This window comes from Falco biarmicus, chromosome 9 (genome assembly GCF_023638135.1).
Source record: "Falco biarmicus isolate bFalBia1 chromosome 9, bFalBia1.pri, whole genome shotgun sequence".
Lineage (NCBI taxonomy): Eukaryota > Metazoa > Chordata > Aves > Falconiformes > Falconidae > Falco > Falco biarmicus.
The window spans coordinates 10,564,633-10,589,511 of NC_079296.1; the positions used below are offsets into that span (position 1 = coordinate 10,564,633).

At 52.1% G+C, this 24,879-nt stretch overlaps 1 protein-coding gene across 4 annotated transcripts in view; it reads right to left on the minus strand.

Annotated features, from left to right (window-relative positions):
- The window catches only part of WHRN (whirlin), a 55,050-nt gene that overhangs the window by 10,556 nt on the left and 19,615 nt on the right, over positions 1–24,879 (minus strand). For 3 of the 4 annotated variants that reach the window (XM_056352651.1, XM_056352652.1, XM_056352654.1), the window contains exons 3-7: positions 15,042–15,167; positions 3,648–3,850; positions 3,273–3,309; positions 1,724–1,936; positions 1,185–1,397 (exon numbers count right to left, since the gene is read on the minus strand). In XM_056352651.1, coding sequence (XP_056208626.1) covers positions 1,185–1,397; positions 1,724–1,936; positions 3,273–3,309; positions 3,648–3,850; positions 15,042–15,167 — 792 coding nt within the window. The remainder of the gene's footprint in view (positions 1–1,184; positions 1,398–1,723; positions 1,937–3,272; positions 3,310–3,647; positions 3,851–15,041; positions 15,168–24,879) is intronic. The other variant, XM_056352653.1, reaches the window with a different exon arrangement.

Sequence of the window (24,879 nt, forward strand, 5' to 3'; positions counted from 1 at the left end):
CATGGCGCAGGAGGGAGAGCACGGCACAGCTGAAGCACGAGGTACAGCCCCAGGCACGGGGGGTAGCGTGAGAACAGGGTGTCACGCTCAGTGCACAAGTCCTGGCAGACCTGTGTTAGCCCTCTGATACTTCAGGAAGATTTTCCAGCAGGCCTTTGGAGAGCAGAGCAAAAATCGCTTTGTTTACCCTGATCCAGAGAGGACCGCACCGTAATCCACCCTGAACAGAGCAGATGGCTTTCCTATGGGTATTTGTGAAATCAACAGGACAAAAGCACAGATCTGATGCTCTGAAACTCCCCGAGGAGGCTGGACCAAACGGTGTAGGCAGGCACAGCCCCAGGAAAGCCCCCCACCTCTCTCCCTGCTGGCTTTTGCCTGGGCCCTCCCAGCACAAGCCCACTCGCCCTGGCCATGGGCTGCCTTGCTTGCTGTCAAATGAGCAGAAAGCCCATCGTCATCCGTTCTTTTCATGAAGGTTTTAATTTCCAAGGTTGCTAATGCATTTATGATGAAAGGCATTTTATGGCTAGGAAATTAATTTCGGGGCTGTGTGCCTGCACACTCTGAGGTGATTACGATAACTTAATTAGACTGTGCGTGCGATGAAGGCCTGGCAGAGAGACGTGGGAGCACTGCCACTTAATGCTGGAGAGTGGGCAGGGGCTGGGACAGGATGCAGCTGGCCTGGCTGCTGCAGCCCCACTGGGACGGGGAGCAGGCAGCCAGCGTCTTTAAGGAGGTGATTTAAAAGTGACAGCCAGAGCTGGTGAATAGCGGCAGGCACGGTATGGCAGTGACAAGGGGCTGAGCTTTCTGCGTGGAGGCAGCTCGCATTGCACAGTGGAGGTCCTGGAAGGGAGGCAGACTTCCTCCCTCGCTGGGGACAAAGTGACATTTAGCACCAGGCTCAGCCCCCGTGCAGAGGTCAGTAGAATCTCAGTCTCAGGAGCACAGAGATACCAAACACGTGTCACGACATCACCCTATTACACCTACAAATCACGCTATTGCACCCAGCCTGCAAGGGAAAAGAAAAAGGCTTCGGAGGAATCCACTGGGGAAGCAGACTGAACAGGGTTTCTGCGGAGTGAAATGCTTCTGTAGCACCAGGGAAATGAGTTTGTTGTAGGGCTGCCAGGAGCAGGTGCTGAAAGAAAAAGGAACAGCCAGGAGGGACTTACCCGGGCTGAGCTGACGGTGGTGGCAGTGAAGTGGCTGCTCGAGGAAGAGACGGTGTCACTGTAGGACATCATAGAGTAGGAGTCGGTGCCCGCGCTGGGTCCTGAGGGCTGACGTGCCTTCATGGACTCGATCTCTCTCTTCAGCACCAGGTTGTCGAAGCGGTCGAGGTCTTGCGGGGAGATCACGCCCCGCACCTCTGAAAGCAGTGAGAACTGGGCCAGGCAGACAGACAACCAAAGAGAGGTTGGAGCACGACCATATTCCTGGCAGAAGACCCATCCTCCCACACTGCTCAACAGCAGTAATGAGCTGTACTAGCAGGTAACGCATGAGGAGGTTTGGTCCCCGACTTTACCAGAGGAGCCACTGAACACGAGCCTGTATCCCCCATAATGTCCTGCATCCGGGATTTTGCCTTCCTACCCTCACCCTTGACCCTGAGCAGGTAACCTTGGAGGCACCGAGCCACACCGTGACAATGGCTCTGCTCAGTCCACTGGGTACAAGAAACTGTCCCTGACCTTGGTGTGGGCCTCACCTTAGCGTGTGTGTTGAGTAGCTCGAAAAGTGCCATGACCAGAGCATCCACGGAGATGTTGCCTTCCTTGTACTCATCAAGGTAGTACCCCATGGTGGCCCGCTCCTGTTCGTTCAGCAGGTGCCGTGCCTGCTCCTCCAGCATGACGCGGGTCTGGTTCACCATGCTGCTCAGTGTCACCTGGGAGCCAGCCAGGCCCCGGTAAAACACAGGCTGCGGAAGAGAGGAGAGAGGTTTGCCAAGGGATGACAAGGAATCAGCTGCTGAAGGGGCTTTGCTGAGACAGCTGGGCAGCACCAGCAGGACTGAGAACTGCCCCCTTGCTTTGCTCTGCCTGCCAGCCCAAGCTGCCTGTTCCATTCGCTGCTCTCAGCCAGCTACCGGTGGTGAAGCTGGAAAGCAGGACTGGCAGGGGGATGCTGAGGAGGACCGGAGGCAGGTACCCCCAGGGATCCACCAGCACGGCCGCTCACTTAGTGTCGCTACTTGTCTGGGCAACTCCAGAGCCAAGAGTTTATGCAGCACCAGCTGAATAGAGAACAGCTTCCCAGCTCTGTTCAGCAAGCAGGGATGCCGTCCCATGACCAGCTACTGATCTAATAGCAGGCTGTATTCCTTCCTGGGGGGATTGGGGCCATGAGAGAGAGGCAAGCTTCCCATCTTGTGTGAAAGGCACACTTGCGCCCACTGCAAGCTCGAAGCAGACCCCGGTGAAGATAGAGTCACTGGCAACCAAAGGAGTCCCAGGGAGGGACGAGTCTGGCTGCAGATGAAAGGCTTTTTATTCTGAGAGGGATTTCTAAGAGGAGATCCTTGCTGTTCCCCTCCCAGGCAGTGTTGGCACTCTCAGCACAGGGATATGGAGCCAGTCAAGACCCTGACTACCCCAGAGATGCTGACGGGAGCTGAGGCTGGGGGCGGGGGCATGTATTGCCAGCAAACAGCCGTTATCAGTGAGAGCCACCTGTGAAACCTTGCTGCTTCATTTCCATTTGAAAGAAACATACTTTGCAAAAAGGTGTTGGGAGAAGACATGCAGTCACAGGGCTGCAGTCACAGCACTGGGTGAATCCCTGCCACTGCTGCAGCCCTGCCACCAACTGGTGTGCTGGTGAGGGCTGGCTCAGCTCTGCTTTGGGGTGGGAAAGATCCTAGGAGCTGTCAGGGCCCAGAGACAGCCACTGTGTGGAAGGCACCACGGTCACCTCTGCAGGGTGGAGGGGGTCCCCACAGCCCTTGCCCACATGTGATCATTGTGCCTGGCCCATTAATGGGATCATTCCCAGGTTAGGAGGTACCAGATGCACTGCAGAACTGACCCACCAGCGGCACAGGAGACGGGGCTCACGTTATGTGCTTGCAGAAACACAGCTGGCAACATGAGGCGAGAAGAAAGGCTAAAGCCACCTACCCCCCCACCCCACCCCCGTCCTCATAAAGCTAGCATCCCCTTTATAATCAGGAGCAGAAAGCCCTCCCTCCCATGGAAAAGAAAAGACAGTAACAGTGATTTTTTCACAAGGCATCAGGAAGGATTTGTATCTCTTACCCTGGCTGTCACCTCCGCAGCATGGTTGCCCACTGCCCTGCGAGGAGGGAGAAGATCAGTTAGCACCGAGCACAGCGTGCCCACTGGTCAGTACCTGGCACAAGTCCTGTTATGTACCTTCCCCTCCGTGCCTGCAAACTGAAAGCTTCTGGCCTGAGAGAAGAGGGAAGGGGGAGCAGAACATTGCCCAGATCTGATGTCCAGGCTGGAGATGCTGCCTTCCAAGCACTGGATATGGAGGCCACACACCCGAGCACTGGGGGTGCTCCCACCAACAGGCTGCCCGTGCACCCTGCTGTGTGCACCTTGCGAGCGGGAGCTCTGAGCCGACAGACCTACACAGCAAGCTTGCACTGGGGTGTAGCGAGCACATACCCTGCTGAATTGACGAGGGTCTCTCCGATCTGGGAGCTTGCTATCCACCTGGTCTCATCCACGGTGGTGCGGGCATGGGGCAGCCTCCCGATGTCCTTCACTGTCATGATGAGGTGGCGGGAAGACTTGAGCAGCTTCACTGCCTCGTCGTGGGGGATGCTGAGGAAGCTCCTGCCATTCACCTCCAGGATCTGGTCTCCTACCTGTGGAATCAGGACGGGGTGAGCCCTGCAGGGCTTTCCTGTTAGGAAGATACACCTTCCTCTCCCACCAGGGCGGAGCTACTCAGTCTAACCCACCACCAAACGAGGGACACAGCAACTGGAGGGACCAAGAAAAATGAGGGAGAGGGGCCAAGTGCTGGTGGCTGGAGACCAAGCACTCAAGCTGACAGCCAGTAAAGGACCAGGCTGTGAAGCCTGGAGGAGCCTGTTTAGGATACCAAGTCAGACCAATCTGCCCAGTCTCCTCCATTAACTAGATCTGCAGGCCAGCTTGGTTAAAACAGCCCCCAAAGAATATCAAGATCTCCATCTCCAATCCCTCCTGCTGATCTGGGAGGCCAGGAACCATCTGCAGAAGCCCCAAACCTCAGATCCCTGTGTGCAGCAGGGAGGGTTCACCTCGGATGCCTCACCACAGCCTCCAACGCCCTGTAAACTGTCGGTTCTGAGACAGCTGCATTTCATTTCTCCTCTCCTCTTATTTCCTCCCCAGCTGCTCCTACCAGCTTTCATTTTTTGGCCAGGGCCTTTGCTGTCATCAGGAGCTTCCCCCGCAGCCCAGCCACGCTCAAGATATAGCACTCATCTGGCATTGCCCCCTTCTTCCCAGGTCCTCTTCCTCTTTGCTTCTAGGGCATTCAGCGCCACTCCTCCTCGCTCCCGTATCACAATTCACCCTCCTCCTGATAAGGCACCTCTCTAAAACTGCTCTTTCATATCTTTGCTTAACCACAGGCTTCTGTTCAGCTCTGTCAAAACACAGTTTTACTTTCTTTATGCTGCAATGCAAGCAGAACGAGACATCCCTTTAAATTACTGACCTCCATCTTGGAGAAGAGGAGAAAAGAGGGAGGGGGGAGAATTTCTAAGTCTAAGATAACACGGAGAGTCAATATGATCCTTTTCAGTTCACTCCATCTCATTCTGTCGCTGAGTTAAGGAAGCCTCAGAGGACTGGAATTAATTCTCCAGACTCTTATCCCAGTGAGAAGCCATGACTAACCGCTGCCCGGTCTGTTATGTCAACTCTGCTGTCATCCAAGTTTCCCCCAGCGCTACCCAGAACTTCCCTGGGGTGAAAGCAGCCATCTGGGGTACCACCAGCAAAGCTCAGCTCAGTATAAAGCACTAGAGATCCATCAACTGCTCCAGCAAGGAGGGGAAGCCAGTTGCTTGTCTGAGGAGAGAGCAGCTGATCCAGGAACCGCAGCACAGCCCCCGCACTTGGACATCGCCTCTGGTTTACGCTACGGCTGTGCTGAAGCTCACAGGAGCACAGGGCCAGAGCTTGCACCAGCTCCTCTCCAGGCACAGCATTGCCAGCTGAGACGGAAGAAGGCCAGGGGCTGTGGCAGCAGGACTGGCACACATACGGGCAACTTGCATGCCTACTCCCGCTCGACTCCTGCTAGGCTGTGCTGCTCTGCCTATGGCATCCAGACGGTCGATGCAACCACCATCGAGGCTTCAAGGCTAACAAGACCCCTGACAAGGCATCCGCTGCTCTCACTTGGCCTTCCTGGGGCAACATGTCCCTTCCACTAGTGCATCCAGCAATGGGCACCGAGGGCAGAGTGGCTGTGCCACAGTGTCACCTAGTGCTGATATAACCCAGCCGTGGCTTCTCCAGGCACCCCCAGGAGGACATCCTTGGTGGAGGCAGCACAAGAACAGGGAAGAAAAGGCAGAGAGAAATCCTGCTGCATGGGCCAGGAGGGACCCCTGCTCACGACCCTGGCTGTCTTGAGGTCTGTGGGGTGACAGACACCGCTCAGACCACCTGAGAGGTGATCTTTATGAGAAATCAAGCAGAGAAGAAGAGTGAGCTGGTGCAGAGTCCCTGGGTGGCAGAAGTGATCACGACTTCGTAGGGCTCTGTCAGAGGTGACAGGGGCAGCAGGACCCTGGCTCTGTGCTTACCTTAAGAGCCACTGACCCACCTCGGGCTGTCTGAAACTGATGCAAATCCTAGTCCTGAGAGTCCTGCTGGGTGAGGGTGTTTTGTGAGCAGGGTCTGACCCTGCCAACAGCCACACTCAGGGACAGTTACCCAGTGGTGAGAGGCTGTCCCAACTGCAGTGTAACCAGCAAAGGGTGCGGGATGCAACCGGGAGCATAAGCCAGAGTCTCAACAGCAGCACGACTGACCCTTTCAGACAGAGGGTTTTAGCCTGGCAGCTACCACCATCAAAGCAGAGGGCACAGTCCATCCCTGTGGTTCCCTCTCATACTCTGCAGTGCCGTGGTCTTGGCATCCCATTTCTGCCAGGTTTTTTATATTCTAGTAGCACCAGGGCAACTCCCGGACAGACTGCTGTAGAGCAAAGTTGGCTCAAGAGCAAAGAAAAACACCATTACCTTGAATCACGCTCCTCCCAGCAGCTCTCAAGGGGAGACTGCAGCAGTTTGATTATGTTTTGCTTTGTTTTGAAATGAATCTTAAAGAAAATTCCAGGTGCCTTTTACAGGGGCCTTGGGCCGGGGGTACCAGGCACTCCACCCCCAGTGTAAAACCAAGGGCAAGATGCAGGAGCCTGGAGAAACTCTGGGACCCACAGTCCGCACAGAGAGGCTGCAGAGCACTACTTCGGGCAGGTGAAGACTGCCAAAGTGCCAGCTGTCAGCTCAGGGCTGTTCCTAAGGAGGGTCTGGCTCTTGCCATCCAGCTCAGCACTCACAAGCAGCCCTCCCTTCACCTGCCCCACAGCGGTGATCCAGCTCGGTTAACGGAGCTGGCTGAAACTCACGGCTGCTTCTTGCAGGGCTGAGTTTCTGCTGCTTCAGCTCTTTCACCCAGCCCCCACCCCACCATGGCTGCAGGATCAGGCAGCTGCTCCGGGGTGGCAGGAAGCCCCAGGACTGTCCTGGGCTGGTGGGTGGCCGCCACGGCAGCAGAGAGGTGGCATGGCCTCAGAGCAGCAGAAACCTCCAGGAGCACTTCACTTGCTCCAGCCTGCTTTCCAGAGGAGGGCAGAAGAAATCCTCCAAATCCACTGCACGGCACTTGTGCAAATAGGTATGCTCGGGCTATTTAAGGGATTACAGAGGTTCTGTATGCCAAGGAGCCATGAGGTTTCTCATTATTGCCAGCATTGCCAGAGCTTCTGAATGCCAAGGAGCCATGGCAGCTTCCCTCCCTGCCCACTGCAGGCCACGGAGGGTCATATATGGAGACCTGTGTGCTCCTCTGACCTTGCAAAAATAGATGCAGAGGGAGAGATGGCACATACTGCTTCTCCCTGAGAAGCAATAAAGAGATGCAAAGGAACAGGAGAACCTGGGAGCTGGTTACTGAACATCCAGAAGTTGAGGAGGAAAATCCTAAGACGCCCGCAGCAGCAGTGTGAGAGCGAGCCCAGGAGGGAGTCGAGATCTGCCAGCAACACTCAACTGTTGGGGTTAGTTCAGACTAGAAGTGTCAGAAGGGGTCGGTAAAGGTGCTTTGAAGAACTAGGCAGGACTTTGCCACTGGCCGAGATGTGGCTGATGCCTCTTCAATGACCAGAGAGGACACAGGCGAAAGACTACAACCAATAACTCATGGACCACCTTGCTCAGGGTGCAGCTGTGAGAACGATCGAGTAAGCCTGCAACAAAAACACATGATGGCAAACTTAAGAACCATATCAAGAATAGCTCTAAAACTAGCGTAATGGCAATATCCAAGCAAACGTGTGCCCTTGCTGTGAGCGCATTCCCTGGTCACGTCTCTGCCTGCCCAGCAAGGAGATGCAGAGAGAAAAGTTCCAGAAGAGGGAAACAAGAATGATTAGCGGTAGATGAAGGTGCTTGTGAAAGGACAGATCAAAAAGATTAGGCCTGTTAAATTTAGAGAAGAGATAATGTGTGGGGAGCTTGACGGAGCTATACAAAATAATGCTGGCAATAATGAGAAACCAGAGAAGGGCTCCTGTTTACCCTTCACTCTGATGAAAGGGCAGAGTATGCTCAGTGAGGCTGGAAGGATGCTCCGAGTGGCACTGACAGGAGAAAAGGACCTGGAGCCAGAGCACCACAGAATCCTGTAATTGTTTAGGCTGGAAAAGACCTTTAAGATCATTGAGGCCAGACGCAGCTTGGATGCAGCAGAGCTTGGTTCTGCGTTCAGCTCTGTCCAGTGACCTTGAGCAGATTTGCCTCATTCTTCTGGGGACAGTTCGTTCCTCTGGGACACACAGAGGGGCTGGTGGATAGCCAGGGCTGTGGCAGCACAGGACAGTTGAAGCCCCTACCAACACCACTGTCAGGGTCCCCGACTTCCATCTTCACGTGGGTCAGCCGATGCCCTCTGTTTGCTGTCTTCATAACTGCTGTTAATGGGGCAGCTGCACAACTAATGAAGCAAAAGAGGTGACACAGATAAGAGATAAACCCACAGTCCTATGGCCAGCCAGGAAGGCAGCTGACACCTTCAAGCTGGGCTGATGCAAGCCCGCAGCTCAAAGGGAAGAGTGACACATGCGTTATAACAGCCACTGCAAGGCCCTGGTGGTGGCACGGGCCAGGTCCTGCTGCACCATCTTCTGCTTTGGTCCCGGTAAGACCCTTAAAGCAGCAGGTCCTGCAGAGCCACCTGCTCTTGGCTGGCCTTTCCCTCCTCTGACATTCTCTGGGCAAGGACAAGAGACAGCACGAGGCACAGGTCGGACTCGGCAGGTCACGACCAGGGGATGGCCCTTTGCACCAGCTGGCTGGAAGGGAGAGAGTGCAGGGCAGAGCTGGGTCAGGGTGGGACACTCACACTGACCCCAGCAGACTGCCAAAATCACGTGCCAGGGATGTGAAACTTCCTTGGTTTGAAAGAAAGGACAGCCTGGAACCAGCCTCACCTCTGTGAACCAGCTGCAGAAAGAGCCAGAGGCAGCCAGCTCCACAGAGACCAGGAGACAAGGAAGGAGGGAGGGAGCCCAAGGAAAGGCAAATGACACAGATGACCACGTTCCCAACCATCAGACTCCACAAATATCTCAGGTTCCCTTCAAGCTCTGTCAGCTTTAAACCAACAATTAGAAAATTGCTGAGCACCGACGTAACAGAAAGGGAAAATTATGCAAGTGGCTGAACTGCCAAGAGAAACAGACATTCAGGTGTAATGAGTATCATCTCTCAGGTCCTTCTAATTCACTGGGCAAACCAATGGAGTGGATTTTGCTGCTAAAATAAGGAGCACTGGGCTCACTGCGGCACCACCAAAACAATGAAAATCCAAATTCGATTGGATAGTTTTATTGCAATTATGAAACTGTAACAGTTTTCTGCATCAGGGATTAAACTGTCACGATTTTTCTGTTCAAGATGGTTATACAGATTTAATAACCTTTCTTCAGTTTCTCCTTTCAAGAGTGGACCAAAAGGAACCTTGCCATATCACGGAGGTCAGAGGGGCCCTGGACAAGCTACTTCACCTGCATCTGTCCTTAATTTCTGCCTCAATATTTATTCAAAGTCCTTCATGGTTCTCTGGTCTCTTGTGCTCCATTAAGTAGAGTGCCCAGCACCAGACCACCTCTGTTTGGGGCTGCCGGAGTATTAACACTGTGTGAGAACAACTAGTCACAAAATACTTGGGTAACTTTGAGCACCTCGTGCAGGGGGGAAAAAAGACCTTGCAGAAATAATTGCTGGTGAAGGGCAGATAAGGGAATCACCGGACAGCCCAAATGTCTGCAAATCAGCCTATCTTGATGATAGGCTCTTATTAGAGCTGGAAAGGAATTTTTGCTAATTAACGTAGATAATTATTATTTTTTTCCTCCAAAAGTCGAGGACAACTGGGAAGGTAACAAAAGACTGCAGCGACGCAGAAGAACCATCTTTTAAACCAAACATTGACGCTGGCAAATTATTTGCTGTATGCACAGCTCCAAACCAGCACAGAATAAAAGAATTAATAATAAGACACAAAAAAAAAGTTATAACAAAACATACAAAAATTATTACCCTGGATATTTCAGGAACAAGTTTTCAGTTGCGCTCAGTTAATGGTGGGTGGACACAACAGGACCTGCTGAGTGCCTGATCATTTCTGAAAATGGAATTATTCTCATTTCTTAGGGAAAAACCTACCCTGAAAAGCAGGGGCTGAACACGATATGCAAAAGGTGGCAGCCTGCGGACAAGAAACAGAGTTCAGGAATATCACACCTCAGTGATGAGCTTGCCTTCTCTTCCTTATGACAGAGTAACATGGGAAAGGGAGGTGCAGTCAAGAGAAACTAAATGGGCTTAAGACAAGGGTTCTGAGCACTCAAGTCTCTTAAAAATAATCAAAATTGGCTCTGGGAGAAATTCAGTCACACAGATATAAAAATAGGTGAGAGATTTTAAACATGAGTTAATGTTAAATGACACCAAATTGAGCTGGGAATAACAGGGCTAATAGGATGCCAAATGGTTTGGCACTAGCACTAGTCTTATTTAATGCCACTAATGTGCTAGAAGAGAGGTTAAATTACACTTGTGGATACCACTGAAGTAGAAGGAGTCTCTCTCCAGCACACAAAATTACCAAAAGCAGACCTTAAGAAATTAAAAATACGGGTAGGAAAAAGCATGAATCGATTTGGAAACAATCAAATTAAGATCCGCAGAAAAATAAGGGAGGTACTCAGCTTCCCCAGGAGCGAAACGGGTCGGGGCAGATGATCAGTGTCCGACGAGGCCAACACAGCCTGCTGGAAGGATCAGAGATGGATTTGAGAGCAAGGGAAGGGAACAGCAGGTGCCCAGTGCTGTCTGAAAACGTGTTCTTTTCCCCAAACACCTTGCAATACAAAGACGAGGAACAAAGCAGACGCTGACTGGAAATGGAAGCATACAGGGCAGGAGATCGCCTCTTGGAGCAGGCGGTGATTTCGGCACAGCTGCAGGGAGGGCTCTGGTCGCCTCCCAGCAGAGGAGCAATTTAAGTAACGTCTGTCCCCATAAAGGTGGCATTGCTTGAAGGACTGCTGCACGGTGCTTCCAGTGGAAAGGTGACATCTTGTGCAGCACAACCATGCGCCCCCCCGTGGAATTTCTCACTACACAGATTATTCCCCAGACTCCAAGAGAGCCACAAAGCATTTTTTAATTTTTTTCTTTTTCAGTATCCTTCTCTACATGCAGACCTCAAAATACAAGCCAGTTTTCAAGAGGCAGCTTCATGACTGCTCCCGATGACGTAAAATCATTCACCTCTTCTTATTTATAGTTTCTCTTTTTCTTTCCTTCTCTTGTATATGGATGTACACGGATTGTGGTAGCATCTTTTTACTTCGGCTTTCATGCTGGGAACACAATATTGAGTTGTTTGTTCAAAGAAAGCTACTTGAAATCTGCTATTTCTGATCTGAAGGTCAAGGAGAGAAAAAGAAAGTGGCTTAAAAAAACCCTGACAAAATACACTATCAGAAAAAATGACTGAGGAAGAAATTGGGATGAGCAGAGCTACGAATGGCAGCTGAACAAGATCAGCTCCTGTACGGCATCGCTGCAAACGTCACGCAGGAGGCAGGAAGGACAGAAGCTGAAAGCAAACAAGACTGGCTCACGTTCCTCCTTTGCAGTCCTCTGCTCACCTGCACCTTTTCAGTCTGAGAACTTTACATCGAGGCAGCCTATTTTAAAACGTGCCAAGGAACACGTTGTCAGAAGTTTCACGAATGAATAAACATAAAGACCACCAAGGCCAAGAGTATGAATATTTAATTATTGACTGACTGCAGTGATCCAGCCTGTTTTCTGCTGGCACCTGCAGAGCACTCTGCCTCGTGGCCATGGAGCCAGAGGGAGCAGAGCAGCAGTACCCAAACCGGCATCAGCAGGGCTGGATCTCCTCTGGGACTCTCAGCTCCTCTGGGACCACGGCCCCTGTTTGGGTAGCAGGTAAAAGCCAGCTTGGCTTTTGGGCCCAAGATAAACTTCCTTGGTTTTGACTGGCTTTCAATACCATGCTGTTCACCCTTTAATAAAAATTTAAAGGAAGTGTAAAATGTGTTATTAGAACATTCGAAAATTCTGATTTGGTGCCACAGATGCAAGAAGGTTTTACCTAAAATGAAAAGTCTGGCAGAATCAACTCACACGGTTCTGGCAACGAATTCAGTGCAAGCAGCAAAACCCACAGAAGTATTTGCTGCCTGGGAAGTCAGCAGGAACCTTCCCGTGGACCCGACAAGGCTGGGTTGCGCCCACATTGAAAAAATCCACAATTTTTCTATTTTAGAGAGCAACGAGTCGCCTGGAAATCACATTTACCTGTCAGCTCTTCCCTCTTCAGGATATTGCAACCCTTCCACCACCACCTGGAGCAGCGCAGGGAGCATGGGGATGCAATCTACACCCTACCGTGTCTAACAGCAGGACATAAAAGGCCTTTCTTTATCTCCAAACCTCCAAGCAGTTCTAAATTTACAGCCTGCAGCATACACAAATCAGGGTGGGAAGTGTCTGTGCGTATCTGAAATCACATAAAGCCTGACATTCAGGAAAGCATCGGCCTGCTGGCGTGCACAAATCAGTTACTAGAAAACAGAACAGCAAGGAGAGAGAGATATAAAGAATCAATAAGCAGAGGCTCTGGTGTGCAAACAGTTGTGGTGGCACAGGCACCCGGCTCCGCAGGGACGGAGGGGAGCAGCACGCACCACTTTGTGTGCTTCACTACAGCGTGTGCACAATTGTTGTCTTGCCTTCCTGGCAGGTATGAAATGAGAGGTGGCAGGGTAAAGCTGTGTGTTGTGTAAATGCTGCTGTGACTTCTCCTACGTGTGCGAGACTGCAGTGTGACATTAGGTGTGCTGAGCTGACCAGCACCTGGACTGACCCAAGAAAAGCGGCAGTTTTCCCTGTGCAGTGAAGAGAGGGATTTGGAGCAGCGTGGAAGCACTTAACGTGAAACAAACAGAAAGAACCGTAGGAAAACAATGCAACTTCTTTTCCTGCCTTTAATCCTCCAGGCTTCTGGTGTTTGTGAGATGGAGTCTGACACTCCGGCACAGGGTCAGCAGGGAACGAACAGGCTTGCTTCAGACGGCGGGTCCTCTGACTCAGCAAAGTCATCCGTGTGACGCCCAGGGCAGCTCCAGCCAGTCCCTCTCTTTCCAGCTCTATTAGGTAGGAACAAATTGTCCTGCGCCTCTTATCATCTGTCCTGAAACCCTCGTGTCCCAGAGTGTTGTCTCTGCTGCCTCCTACCACCACCTTGCACCCCTGACCAAGCACGGGCTGACAGCCTGGGGGACGGCTGCGTGCCCTGGTGGGGTGTGCAGGCACAGCGGCTGCGAGGTGGGCAGCACAGGGGGCATGTACACCCTGCGAGAGGATGGTCTGCAGGGAGTTCCCAGCAGCAGCTCTCACTTCTTGCTGCCCTGAGAAATACTCAGCCACCTCCCTAGGATGCTCCCACAGCTCTTCGTCCCTAGTGCCCAAATGACCCTCTCATACGGCAGAGTCCAAAACCCCTTTTTCCCTGCTAAGGACCTGAGAGAGTGACAAAAGCTTGGACTGACCCAAACCCTCAAGTTCAGCATTTACATTCTATGGCAAAAAGAGCCAGCAGTGAAAAACAGGAGCCTGCAGCAGCCAGTTAAGTTCAGCAGTGGCTGCGTTACCCCCATAAATGTCTCCTTGTCTATAAGGGCAGCCCTGCTCGACCTCAGTGCCCAGTTAGATGCAATATTTTGTGCCACAGCAACTTGAGGGACAGGACTGCATCTGCCCCAGCCCGAATCACAGCCCTCTCCACCCGACTGTCCAACCCACTCCATGCTACCAGCCTCAACAGATTTAAGTGACTTTATGACGCCACCAGAGCAAAGCTGAAGGCTTAGCCCTAAACTCTCCAGGGCCGACCAATGGAGAAATGTATCACTCCACAATACAGAGAGGGGATCAGGGCGGATTACCCCTCAATCCACAGCAGTCCAGCACTATTTTCAGCGGACAGAGAGAACATTAGGGAGTTTAACATCCATTGAGTCTTGACCGACACAAGGAGCAGTGAAAGAACTGTCCCTCAGAGCCCATGGGATTGCACTGGAGGAAGCAAAAGGGCACAATGTGATTCCAGGGAGTTGGATCATTCAAAGAGAAAAAACACACCAGAAAAGAAACCCTGAGTGATGAAACAAAATGCTACAGCCTGAGGAGTTTATGCTCCATTCACGAGGAGCACAGAGATACACCCAAAGTCCAATGGCTTCTTTTTCAACTTATTTTACTGGTGAACACCCTAGAACACATAACATTTTAACCCCAAATGCCCCTTCCAAGAACAGCTGAGGTCCCAGGGTGTCCCATCCTGTTCTCAGGAAGACTGGAGGAGCTCGGAGGTGATTTTTGTGCATGTGTACATGGTGGGATGAAAGAGATGTAGGATCTCGCTTTCCAAGAGGTCTGCGGCAAAACTGTAGCCAGCTCTGGACCAGCGCAGCCTCAGCAGGGCCCAGCCAAACCACAGAGCATCCTTTAGGAACCTGTTTGACTACGGAGGAAGCCTGATGTTGCTGGAGGTCACACCAAGTTAAGCTGCTGATAGATCAGCTCTGCTCTGAGGGTGATCCTGCTGTTTCTGCCTGTTAAGACACGATCCTTGTGAACGCCAGTGCTGCCGGAGGAAACTAGCAGGCACCTGCTCCCACCTCAGCCAGCCTGTCCGTCTCTCATCACAGCATTTAAACCATTCCTTGCAGGCAGGCTAAGAGCACCTTGTGCAAAACACTACCTCCAAACATAATGGATTTGGATGCCAGACGCAGGAACAGGGCACAGGACCAGGATCTTTAATAGGAAACTCTCCCCTGCCAGCTCAGGGAGGTGAGAGTGACTTTCTTCACCTGCCAGGTCGGGGCTGCACTTTTAGATATCTACACCAAACCATCCCCAGGCTCTCTCAAAGGGGAGAAATCAGGCGTGGGGGCGTGCTAAGGCAGAAAGCAAGTACAACCTACTGCAGAAACTGTAAGACTGCGTTTTTCTCTTCACAACCACCTCGCTCCCCCTAAGCTTAGTATCCAAAACGCCCAAATAACATGCCCTGAAAAGCCATCACTGACCTTTCCACTGAGAGCTCGGCTTGAGCCAGGGGCAGAGGGATAGGAACAGCCACAGTTACACGCCGACGTGGCTCTGCAGCCCCAGCGTGTGAAGCTCTACTTCCCACCCCAGCCCACTCTGGGGTCACTCGTACCTTTAAGCCAGTGCTCTCTGCTTCAGAGCCTTTATCTACACCAGTGATGTAGATGCCCAGGGAATATTCTGCCCCTCCTCGGATCATAAGGCCCAGGGATTTCCCTTCATTCAGGACCAGATGCACCTGCAGAGGAATAGGAACAGTCATTTATGTGGCATCTGAGCGCTGCACAAAGGTGGTGGCAGCTCCACGCTTCTGACAGCAGTCACGTCCCTGCTGCTGCCACCAGCTCTCCCACCACTCCCCTAGCGAGGGGCACACACCCTGGGACAGAGCCCCTTCTGGAGATGCCTCCAGACAACCCTGGACAGAGCTCTAAACCAGCGCTGTCCCCTCCTGCAGCAATGCAGAGGCGGGAGAAGTGCAGGTTTAGCTGTGGCTCCCCAGGCTTGTCTGTCTCCCCGTGCCTAAAACAGCCAGTGCTGGCTGTGGCTCGAAGGATGCTTTAGATACACAGCCTGTGGGGTGGGCAATGCCCCCTGCATCCCCAGAGAGCAGCACAGCTACCCGCAGGCACAGGGTGGGGGACAGGCAGGGTAATTCTTCCAAGAGGGGCATTTTCCAGTGAAGCGTGGAAAACATGCAACGTCCGTGATTTGGGTTTGTTTTGTCTTTTCCTGTTTTTCAATAATTTAGAGGCTCAGGTGGAGTGAGAGGGCAGATCACGTTGAGAAAGTGTGGAAGTTTGGCTCTTTGAAAGGAAAACTCGGAAGAAGAGAGAAAGATGGAATGCCATCCAGTAGCCAGACGACAAATCCAGAAGTAAAGCACTGGCACGGAAGGAGGTTAATGCCTCAAGTGGAGCAAGTAATGTTATTTCAGGAGAGGTGTGGGCCTCAGGAAAGGAGACACAGCTTAGGCAAGGGCTGAGAGACCATTCTGCAGGTTGGAGTCCAGCTAACGTATCGGCCAGACGAGGGACTGCCAGAGCTCTGCTGGATACTGCCCTTCTCCTCCTGTCTGTCCTAGAGAAAACCAGCCTCCAGGCGTCAGCAACTAACAACATAACTAAAAAAAGCAAGCTACAGGTTTCACTCCAGTTTATGGAAAACGCTGCCAGGGGTCCAGACAGCTGCTGTTAAGCTCTTCAGCAGAGGGCTAGGCTGCTCAGGCCCATTGCACCTCCCCTGGCACCGGCCCCAGGTGTCGCAGGGTGACAAAGCACCACCCAAGGGGCCCTTCTGCTCCTGTTCTGCAGTCCTCAGAACCATGAGGAGGAAACGGTGCAGGCGAAGAGAGAAGGCGGGATGCACGGCAAGCTGGAACGCAGGGCAGCTGTGCCCACACTGTGTCCCCTGCCCAGACGGGGCAGCTCCAGCGGCATAGAGGTGGTGGGGGGAACACAGGAGGGAAATGCCAGCTCTAGAGGACCGAGAGGGTCCGGCTACGTGAGGGGCAGCGCACATGGCCTGGGAGGATTACACCCATAAAACGGAGGAGGAGTTGCTGGCAGTTTCAGCTCTCTGCTTCCCCAGGTGTATCGCTGGGGGTAGACAGGCAGCTGAGAGAAACCCCCAGAGCACCACGGGCACTGACGGCAGCGGTGCCAGTCCGCACGGGCTGTGAACGTCCCCCCCTCTGCCTACCCGTGCCCTGTGCACACGCGTGATGGCCCAGCAGTTACCCACACCCACCCTCACGGGGAACCCAGCTCCATTGCTGCCCTTCTTTTATGCAGTGGTGACTGCAAGGGGCCACCCTGGGCACGCTCCCCTCAGGACAGGGGACAGAGAACAAGCAACAAGACAACACAGAGGCACAGGCTGCAGTGGGGAAAGACCCCGAGGCAGCACAGGCTGCTCCTCACCCACCTCCACCAGCCCCGTCACGGCTCTGCACGGATGGCAGCGTCCCAGGACACCCCACCCCGGCACCTCGCCTGCCCAAGGCACAGAAGGCACTCGGGGGCTCCCCCGCTCAGCCATGTACCTTATTATCTCTAATTAATAATACTAGGATGGATTTTCCATCTATCCTGCCCAGAACAGCCAGCACATACTGCAACAGACGTTGTGTATTTTCCACAGACCTGAAGTACCCAGCAGCAGCTGGACAGCTGTTTTCCCCACCAAGCGCTGCCCGCAGGGCTGGGTTTGCAAGGCATGCCAAAGCTATTAGCCAGCTTCCCATCTGCCTTCTTCCATCCTCTCCTACTCAGAGGGCCTGATGATATATGGAACTTCAGGTGAGAATTTAGAGTGAATGAGCAAGCCTGTATTTAGCTCCCTTGAGGACTCTCAATTTAAAATGGCCTTTGTTCACTCGCTGCGTGACATTTCCTAAATGAATAACTCCAGGGCTTTTTTTCTGCTTTTGTCCCAAGTTTTAAGTCAATTCTGCAGAAAAGCAGACAGCAGGAATAAAAACAAATGAGAAAAGCCAAATTGTGTTTCACACTGATAGAAACAACCAGAAACAGACTGTTTGCGAATGGCTTTTATATTTAAAATTCTTCATTGCACTCAAAGCAAAAGCTTGTGCATTTACCTGGATGGAAAAGTCATTTCCAGCATCAAGTCACTAATTAAGCTGCCTTTCCAGAGGAAACAGCAACACGCAGGGAGTTCAGCCCAGCCTTAGAGAGGCTGGTATTGAAAACCCATTTTCTGTCTTGGTGGTGGTGCAGTAGCAAGAGAGAAACCAGCAGCAGGACATAAATCTGCCTAAGGACAATACACTGCAAAATTCTGTACTTTCTAAGAAACGGCTGCCCAAACAGTTCTTGCTTTTCTATACTGCTATCGCAGCTGGCTAGCAACTGTATTAATGCCTCATCGGCTGCACGTTTTACGGATCCGCAAGCTAAAGCTGGGGTGATCAGAAAGGGGTGACCAACACAGGCAGGCTCTCAGCACGGCACCGCTGCCCTCTGCTCCCGCGCCCCGGGAATGGCTGGACCGTGGAAAGGCCAAGAGCTGCAAGACACGAACCGCCTGCATCAGTGTCCTTGTCCAGCACTGCACAACGCTGCCGTTCCCTGGGTTAGTCCCTCCCCTGCTTGAAAGTGCACAAAGTGCTGGAAACAATTTGAAGATTGAAGCATTGTAAAGGAAGCACATAAAGGGACCTTCATGCTTGAGGCTGGAGAAGAGAGCTGGGCATTGTCCCTACCCAACGGAGTGTTTGCCTGTCAAAGTCAAGGGCAGTTTAACCTTCTTTTTACATGAAAATGCTGCTTTGGACATAGAACGATTACTTTATAGAATATTTCACTGAGTTTCTTTTTAAAACCAGAAAAATATTCAACTTTTCCAAAGCCCTTCTGTTTTTTGCCTAACGACATTCAGGGTTTCCCTTCTACTACACCTTCTTCACCGCACCGTGGCCATACCGTCCAAAAATCCCCCGACATCAGGGAAAAATACAAGTAGCAGAAACGCAGCAAAGCGCACGCAATCACAGATCAGGGTCACAGCAGAGTAGTAACACCAACACCCTCTCTACGAGCCCTGAACAACAAATAGATGTGGCAGCACTGCACTGGGCTTGGCAACAGGAGGAGTAGCTCTGTATCAAGATATTTACATTTCCCTTTAACACCACCCTGATGGCCGGGTAAGTTGAGAAGCTGCGCTCTCCACCCGGGTATCATCAGATGGAGTAAGAGATACTCTCCCTATAAACCTGAGGTGTGGTGTGTGAGCTGGTTTGTTTATGCAGGTACCAGGCAAACTTGCGTCTTCAAGAAGCAGAAAGCGATGAGAATACAGCCCCGAGTAATCAAGGTCCAAAACACCTTCCCGCAAACCCAAAACTCCAGCTGCGTGCCAAAACCTACGCACTACTTAAAAATGTGTTGCCACCGGCAATCCCAGAAAGTTGGGCTCTAGGGTTTAATTGCATTTCTTAATCAACTAATGCCTATGCCTCTGCCAATAAACCATGCGGAAATTGCAATAGAAACTCAGGCTGCCATGAAAAGCATGGCAGCAGCAGGGGCCAGGGAAATAACCGCTCTCGGAGCACTCGGCTTATTGACCAACGGCAGATTTAGGGAACAGCTGAGAAATGAAGTGAGTGCTCGCAGGCAGGGGGCTTGGTTTGATCAGGCTGGAGAGCGAGGAGGGAGGCGGGAAGGAGGAGCAGAGAGAAGGCATCCAGGAGCCAAACGGAGAGATAAGCCGATTGCCAGGATGAAGCAGAGGCTGAGTCACTCCGTGTTAAGGGCTTAGGGATAAGACGGGAGACTATTTTGCACACCATCTCCCAAGGGCCTCCTGCCTCCACGAGGCTGTCCCCAGTGCCGGGGCACACCACAGAGACAGTGTTAGGTGGGTTGGCACCATCATGCCGGATGCCCCAAGCCCAGCACTGCCCACACTCGCTGCCACCCTGCTGAGGGCACCCTTCCCATGCCGTAAGCCCACCCTCCACACATGGTGTGGGGTGGGAAGGAGACTGCAGGATGACAGTGAAGCACAAGCCAAGCTGTGCTGTCCAAGGAGGGAGATAAACATGTCCACTATGGCCAGGCTGTTGTTTCCAGTGGTTCCCACCTCCATGACTTGCTCTTGCCACGATGAAAAGTGTCCATCCTGGGTCCCACTGGGAACAGACCCCCAGGACACCATTCCCCAGATCAAGCGCTTCTTCTTGAGCTTCTCCACTCAGGTAAGCAGGTTTGTACACATACAATTAATACTTCTGTGCAAGTCTTGTCCCAGAAGAGGGCATTTTGGTTCCATTTCCACTTTGTTTCCTCCCTCCTCAACTCTCTCCCTGTTCTACTGCCAGGCTGAAGCTCAGGGGGAGAAGCTGTAACATACCACAGGGGCTAGTTTCGGGGATAGCTGGGATCACTCCAAGCTGCTAAATGCACAGCTGTCCTGACACCATCCTAAACCAGGGCCAGCAATTAAGGCATGCAGAAGGGCAGCTATTCTGTAGGGGGAAACTGAGGATATCCAGGCAAGGTAACCCCTCCTCACCTTGCTGAGAAGGGTCCGGTATTCCCAGGCTCACAGTGGCACAGATGCTGCGCGGTCCCCACCTCCTCCCCATGCCCTACCGAGGCCGCGTCCAGCCCCAGGCTACTCCTGTGTGTACAACACAGGAGCATTTGAAAGATCAAGGTCACAAATTTAATTTCAATTTCAACACCGAAACATCTGCTGCCTCCTGTAGCAGGAAACGAAGGAAAACATGCCATCATCAGTCAGGCATTTGCTCTGAGTAGATTCTTGCATGGGATATCTTTTCTCCCGGTTTATGAAATTACCTGTTGACAGATTCGATTTTACCATTAGAAAAAGCAGTTTCAGACAAGAATGACTGCACCAGTGCAATTCAGCACACAGCTGTGAATGGCTGAGGAGGTTTCACCCATGCCGACAGCTATTTCCATGCCATTACTGCTACCACACAACAAAAAACAACACTTAAGGAGGCTCACACGGCTCATCCTCCTCCTGCCTACCACAGAAACCCCACTGACTTATGTCTAGACATCCTGCAAACGTGCAAGCACAGCTCACAGGAACACAGAGCCAGCTCACGACCCATTAACTGAGGTCCTGGGAGCAGCAGTCACAGCTGCTAGAGGTGCCAGATCCATCAGAGCTGCCTCTAATACCAACCCCACTTCCAGGCCAGGCTTTGCAAGGCTGTGCCAGTGACTGCAGCCACAGCTGCCCTGGCAGCCATCTCTGAGCATGTTTAATAGTAGCGCAGCTCCAGGGCTGCCTCTGGCTACGCAGCAGGAGCATGTGGGGCGCCGATTTGCAAACAGGTTCTTGTAGGAGGTGTGTGCCGGGACAGCGAGCATCTCCCACGGCTGAGAGGTGGCACTCGGAGCAGAGGGACAAGCAGGCAACAACAGAAGCAGCACAGGACAGCCTCTAAACCAAGCCCGCTGCCCCGGGGCCAGATCCCCGCTCTCAGCCCAGCGGTGCTGCCCAGCTCTCACCCACGCTGCTGAGCCCACCGGCTGCCCCTCCCCACCCCCCGGGGCACCGCTCGACTTGCCCAGCACAATTACTGCTTCTGGGGGCTTTTCTGCTAAAGTGCCTGAAATAATGAAGAGATGGCACTGCCACCCACCAGCGTGGGGTGAGCTGAGGTCTGACCCAAGGGGTGTTTCGGGGTAAGTCTGCTGGGACAGTGCTACAGGCCACCCAAGGCAGGAGGACCCCTTTAATCCCTGGGGAGCTGGGGAACCAGTGGCTCACGTCACATACTCCAGTCACCACAGGGAACTAACCACATACCCCTGGAGCAGCCTGGATATGCTTCCAGCTGTAAACCAAAGCAAACCCCAGCAAGGTCAGAGCAAGCAAGCAGTGAGAGACGTGGGGAGCTGTATCAATTCTCACTGAAAATATCATTACAATTTAATAGAAAGAAATCCTTCCTTATCTCTCCTGCATCTCTTATCCTTCATGCTCAAGTAGTCACCATTAGTGTCTCAAGCATTTGAGCCATGCAATGTTATCACAGATATATTTTTTCTTTTTGTTTTTTAACAATTACAGCTACTTTTGGATACAGAACTGCCTGAAGGCAAAGAGATGCTCACACTCTCTTTTTTATGTGTATTTTCTTTCTTCTGCTGCATCAAAAGCTTAAAGGAATAAGCAGCTCCCCTGGCAATAAGCACATTAGAGCAACGATTCAGCTGATGAAATGGCGTTTCTCAGAGAATTAGCAGTCCGACACTTGCAGAGCATTTTGCACAGTTAGTCTTCCTCCCAGCTCAGCAGCACCTATGAGTTTTTGCAGGCTGACGGTTTCCAAAGTGCTTTTAATGAAATAAGCTGTTGATCCCAGAAGTATATCAGTGACAATTCACAGCACAAATGGTCCTTGCTGTTGCAAAAAATCTAGAGGACTTAAGCCTGGACAGATCATAAAAAGTAAACTGTTCTGAAGCACAAGGTGACCACGGGAAGCAGGTCCCATCCTTCCAGCAAGCAGGCTACATCCTCTGCTGGGATTGCGCTGGGGGACTGTGACTTGCTGCTGTGTCTGTCCTGGAGACAGGTGACTCCAACAACATTTCTCCAGAACTTTGCACTAGTGCAAGCCCTTCATGTCACACTTATTGACCACCATCAATGGCTACTTCACTTAAGGGGAAGACGGGCACAGGGCTCTCACGAAACACTGCATCCATTGATTACAACCACAGGGAAGGCTGCCCTTACTGCAGGAAACTAATAGTAGCAAAACTTAGGAAATACGGCCATCTGTTTTTATGTTACCTGCCACAGACAACACAGACACGGAAAGCATAAAATTTGCAACAACTTGCACAACCACAAATGCGTACCTGCCAGCACCTCCATCATCTCGACATTCCCTTTAATTCTTGCATCCCTTCTTGTGCCTTTTCATGAGATATCATTTGTGTTAGGTCAGGTCTACAATGAATAATCGGCCCAGATCTTAGCATTCACCTCCTGCTCATCCACACAGAACAGCCTCTGACCCAGGCTTGGTGCAAGCTGGATTTTGGCCCAGAACCACTGACTGGAACAAGATGGTGAAAGCAAAGCCAGTGGACAGCTGACAGTCCACCCATAACCTCCCAAATCCCCGTCACTGCTTCTTCCACAGCTGACAGTGAAGGAATCCCACTGTCTACACAAAAACACAATTCAAAGCCACGGGCAAGGAATGTGCCAGCACTGGGACAGCAGCATTGGCTGCCTTCTGCGCTGAATCTGCACTGCAGCAAAGCTACCCAAGGAGGTCAGACTGACCCGCCAGCTGAAAGCCCAACCGCCCTGGCTGCACACCAGCCCACCTGCCCCACGCCTGCAGCCCACCGCCCACGTGCCCCTCCAGGAAGGTACGCAGCCGTGCACCAGATCTCCCCTCCACCAGGCAGATCGGTTACACTATCACACACACGCCAACAGCAGCGGGGTTTCCATTTCAAGCCTTTTGATAACAAATGCTTCTGCCTACAGATAAGCAAACTTGTTAAACTATGCTACAAAAGCCATCCTTTCAGGCATACAGAACAGATGCGCTGGAGGAAAAGGTAGCCAGACAGGGATATCTCTATTGCCTGATGAATGTAGGATGCCTCCACCAACCTTGAATTTAACCTTGCAAAAGCTGGAAATAACCACCTTAGCTACAGCAGCGTTGCAGGCTTACTGAACTGTAGCGACGTATTAACAAACTTGCTGGTTTAGGTGGCTTCAGCCTCCTGCTGTAGGGCTGAAGGCTGATCTCTGCTGTACGTTTCCAAACGGTGCCTGTTCGAAAGCTTTTACATATGTATTCCAGGACGTTCAGATCGATTAGAAATGGGGGGGGCGCAGGGGGGCACACACCAACGAACTAATCCCCAGCCCTTCTCTCAGAATATAAAACCACCCAGAAATCAAATAGCCCATGGCAGTACCTGTCAATTCCAGTTGACTGGGCTGAATTAACCAGGGACCAGTTGCATTTATTTGCCTGATATTTGTGAACAGAATAACCCCATTTTCAACAGTTAACTCTCTCTGTGTATCTACACATAAAGAGAAAAAACTAGAGGCAGGCTGCTCCTGTGTTCTGGGACATGTTTTCATCTCTTGATGGCGCACAGCAAGTCAGGACAAAGCGGCTCAGCTAATTCATGCCCTGGAGCATGTGTTCAAACAAATGACACAGGCAGTCACACCAAATAACCCCTCTTAAATCTACTGGCCAGGTCAGGCTCTCCTCACTGCCAGGCAGCCTTTGATCATGGTGGGGCTTTCTTTCACCGTCAGCTGGCAAAGCCAGGGACCTCTGCATACAGAAGCGTCTGGGTTGCCTTGGCCATTTAAAAGTTGTAACACCCGGTAATTTTCTTTTGCTGGTCTTACAGATGGGATTCAGGAGTGGAGGTTATTGCAACGTGCATACCAAACCTTGCACGCTGACACCAACGAGCAGGACTGTCAGGAGGAGCTGAGTTTGGAGGCAGGCTCAAGGTAGTGCAAGGAGTGGAGGGGCCAGGGTCCTGTTCTGAGCAACCTTGGATCCCATCAGCACTAACAGCTACTGCTGAAAGCGCTTCTGAACTGCTGAGCCAGCAGGCTACGGAGAAAGGTACACCATGCTTGTGGTCAGCAAGGACGGAGCCGCGTTAAGACAGCAAGGAGGCAGCTTCCAGGGAGCACCAAGCTGGGCTGCAGCGAGCAGAAGGCACGCTGGAGTCTGACACAAGAAGTCAAGTCTGGAGTAGCAAAGGCAGCCAAGGGCCCCCACAGGGCTGCGCAGGGACCCCAGGAGTGCAACAACACACGGTTGATAGCTCCTGTCACAAGCATGGTAATGGGCCAGTGTGGCCCAGCGGGGCAGGAGGGGAACAGCAGAGCGACCGCTGTCACTGCTGACATGCCACGGAGGAGCAGTGCCAGGAGAAGGTTGAGCAGTGCCTGTTCTCATGTTGCCAGCACTGCCCTCCACATCAGACCTCTGTACACCCACTTCTGAGAGCTTCAGGTATCTCCTGCAACTGTCATTTTGATTCTTCCCAGGTTAACAGAGGGGCCTCCACACCCCTGCCCTGCAGTTAAAGACCATTCTCCACTACAAGCCAAAGGGCTGTCCGACTGTGTGAAGCAGCACCAAGGAATGGAAAAAGCAAGCTCAGATTTTGGAAGAGCAAGGCTCTTCCACCACCCCTCACATCTGGGCAAAAGGTCCTGAAGCCATCAAGCCACAAACTGGTAGCACCATGAAGATTGGGCATCCCACCCAAGGCTGGTAGATTTCCTCAGTGCTCTGTAAGTGCAGCGCTGCCACAAAAAGACATCACAGCAATGGCACCAGAGAAGCACAGCTCAGAACAAGGACAGCCACTTTTGTGAGCCACAGCCCCACAACCTGGCTCAGCCAGAATGGTGCCACA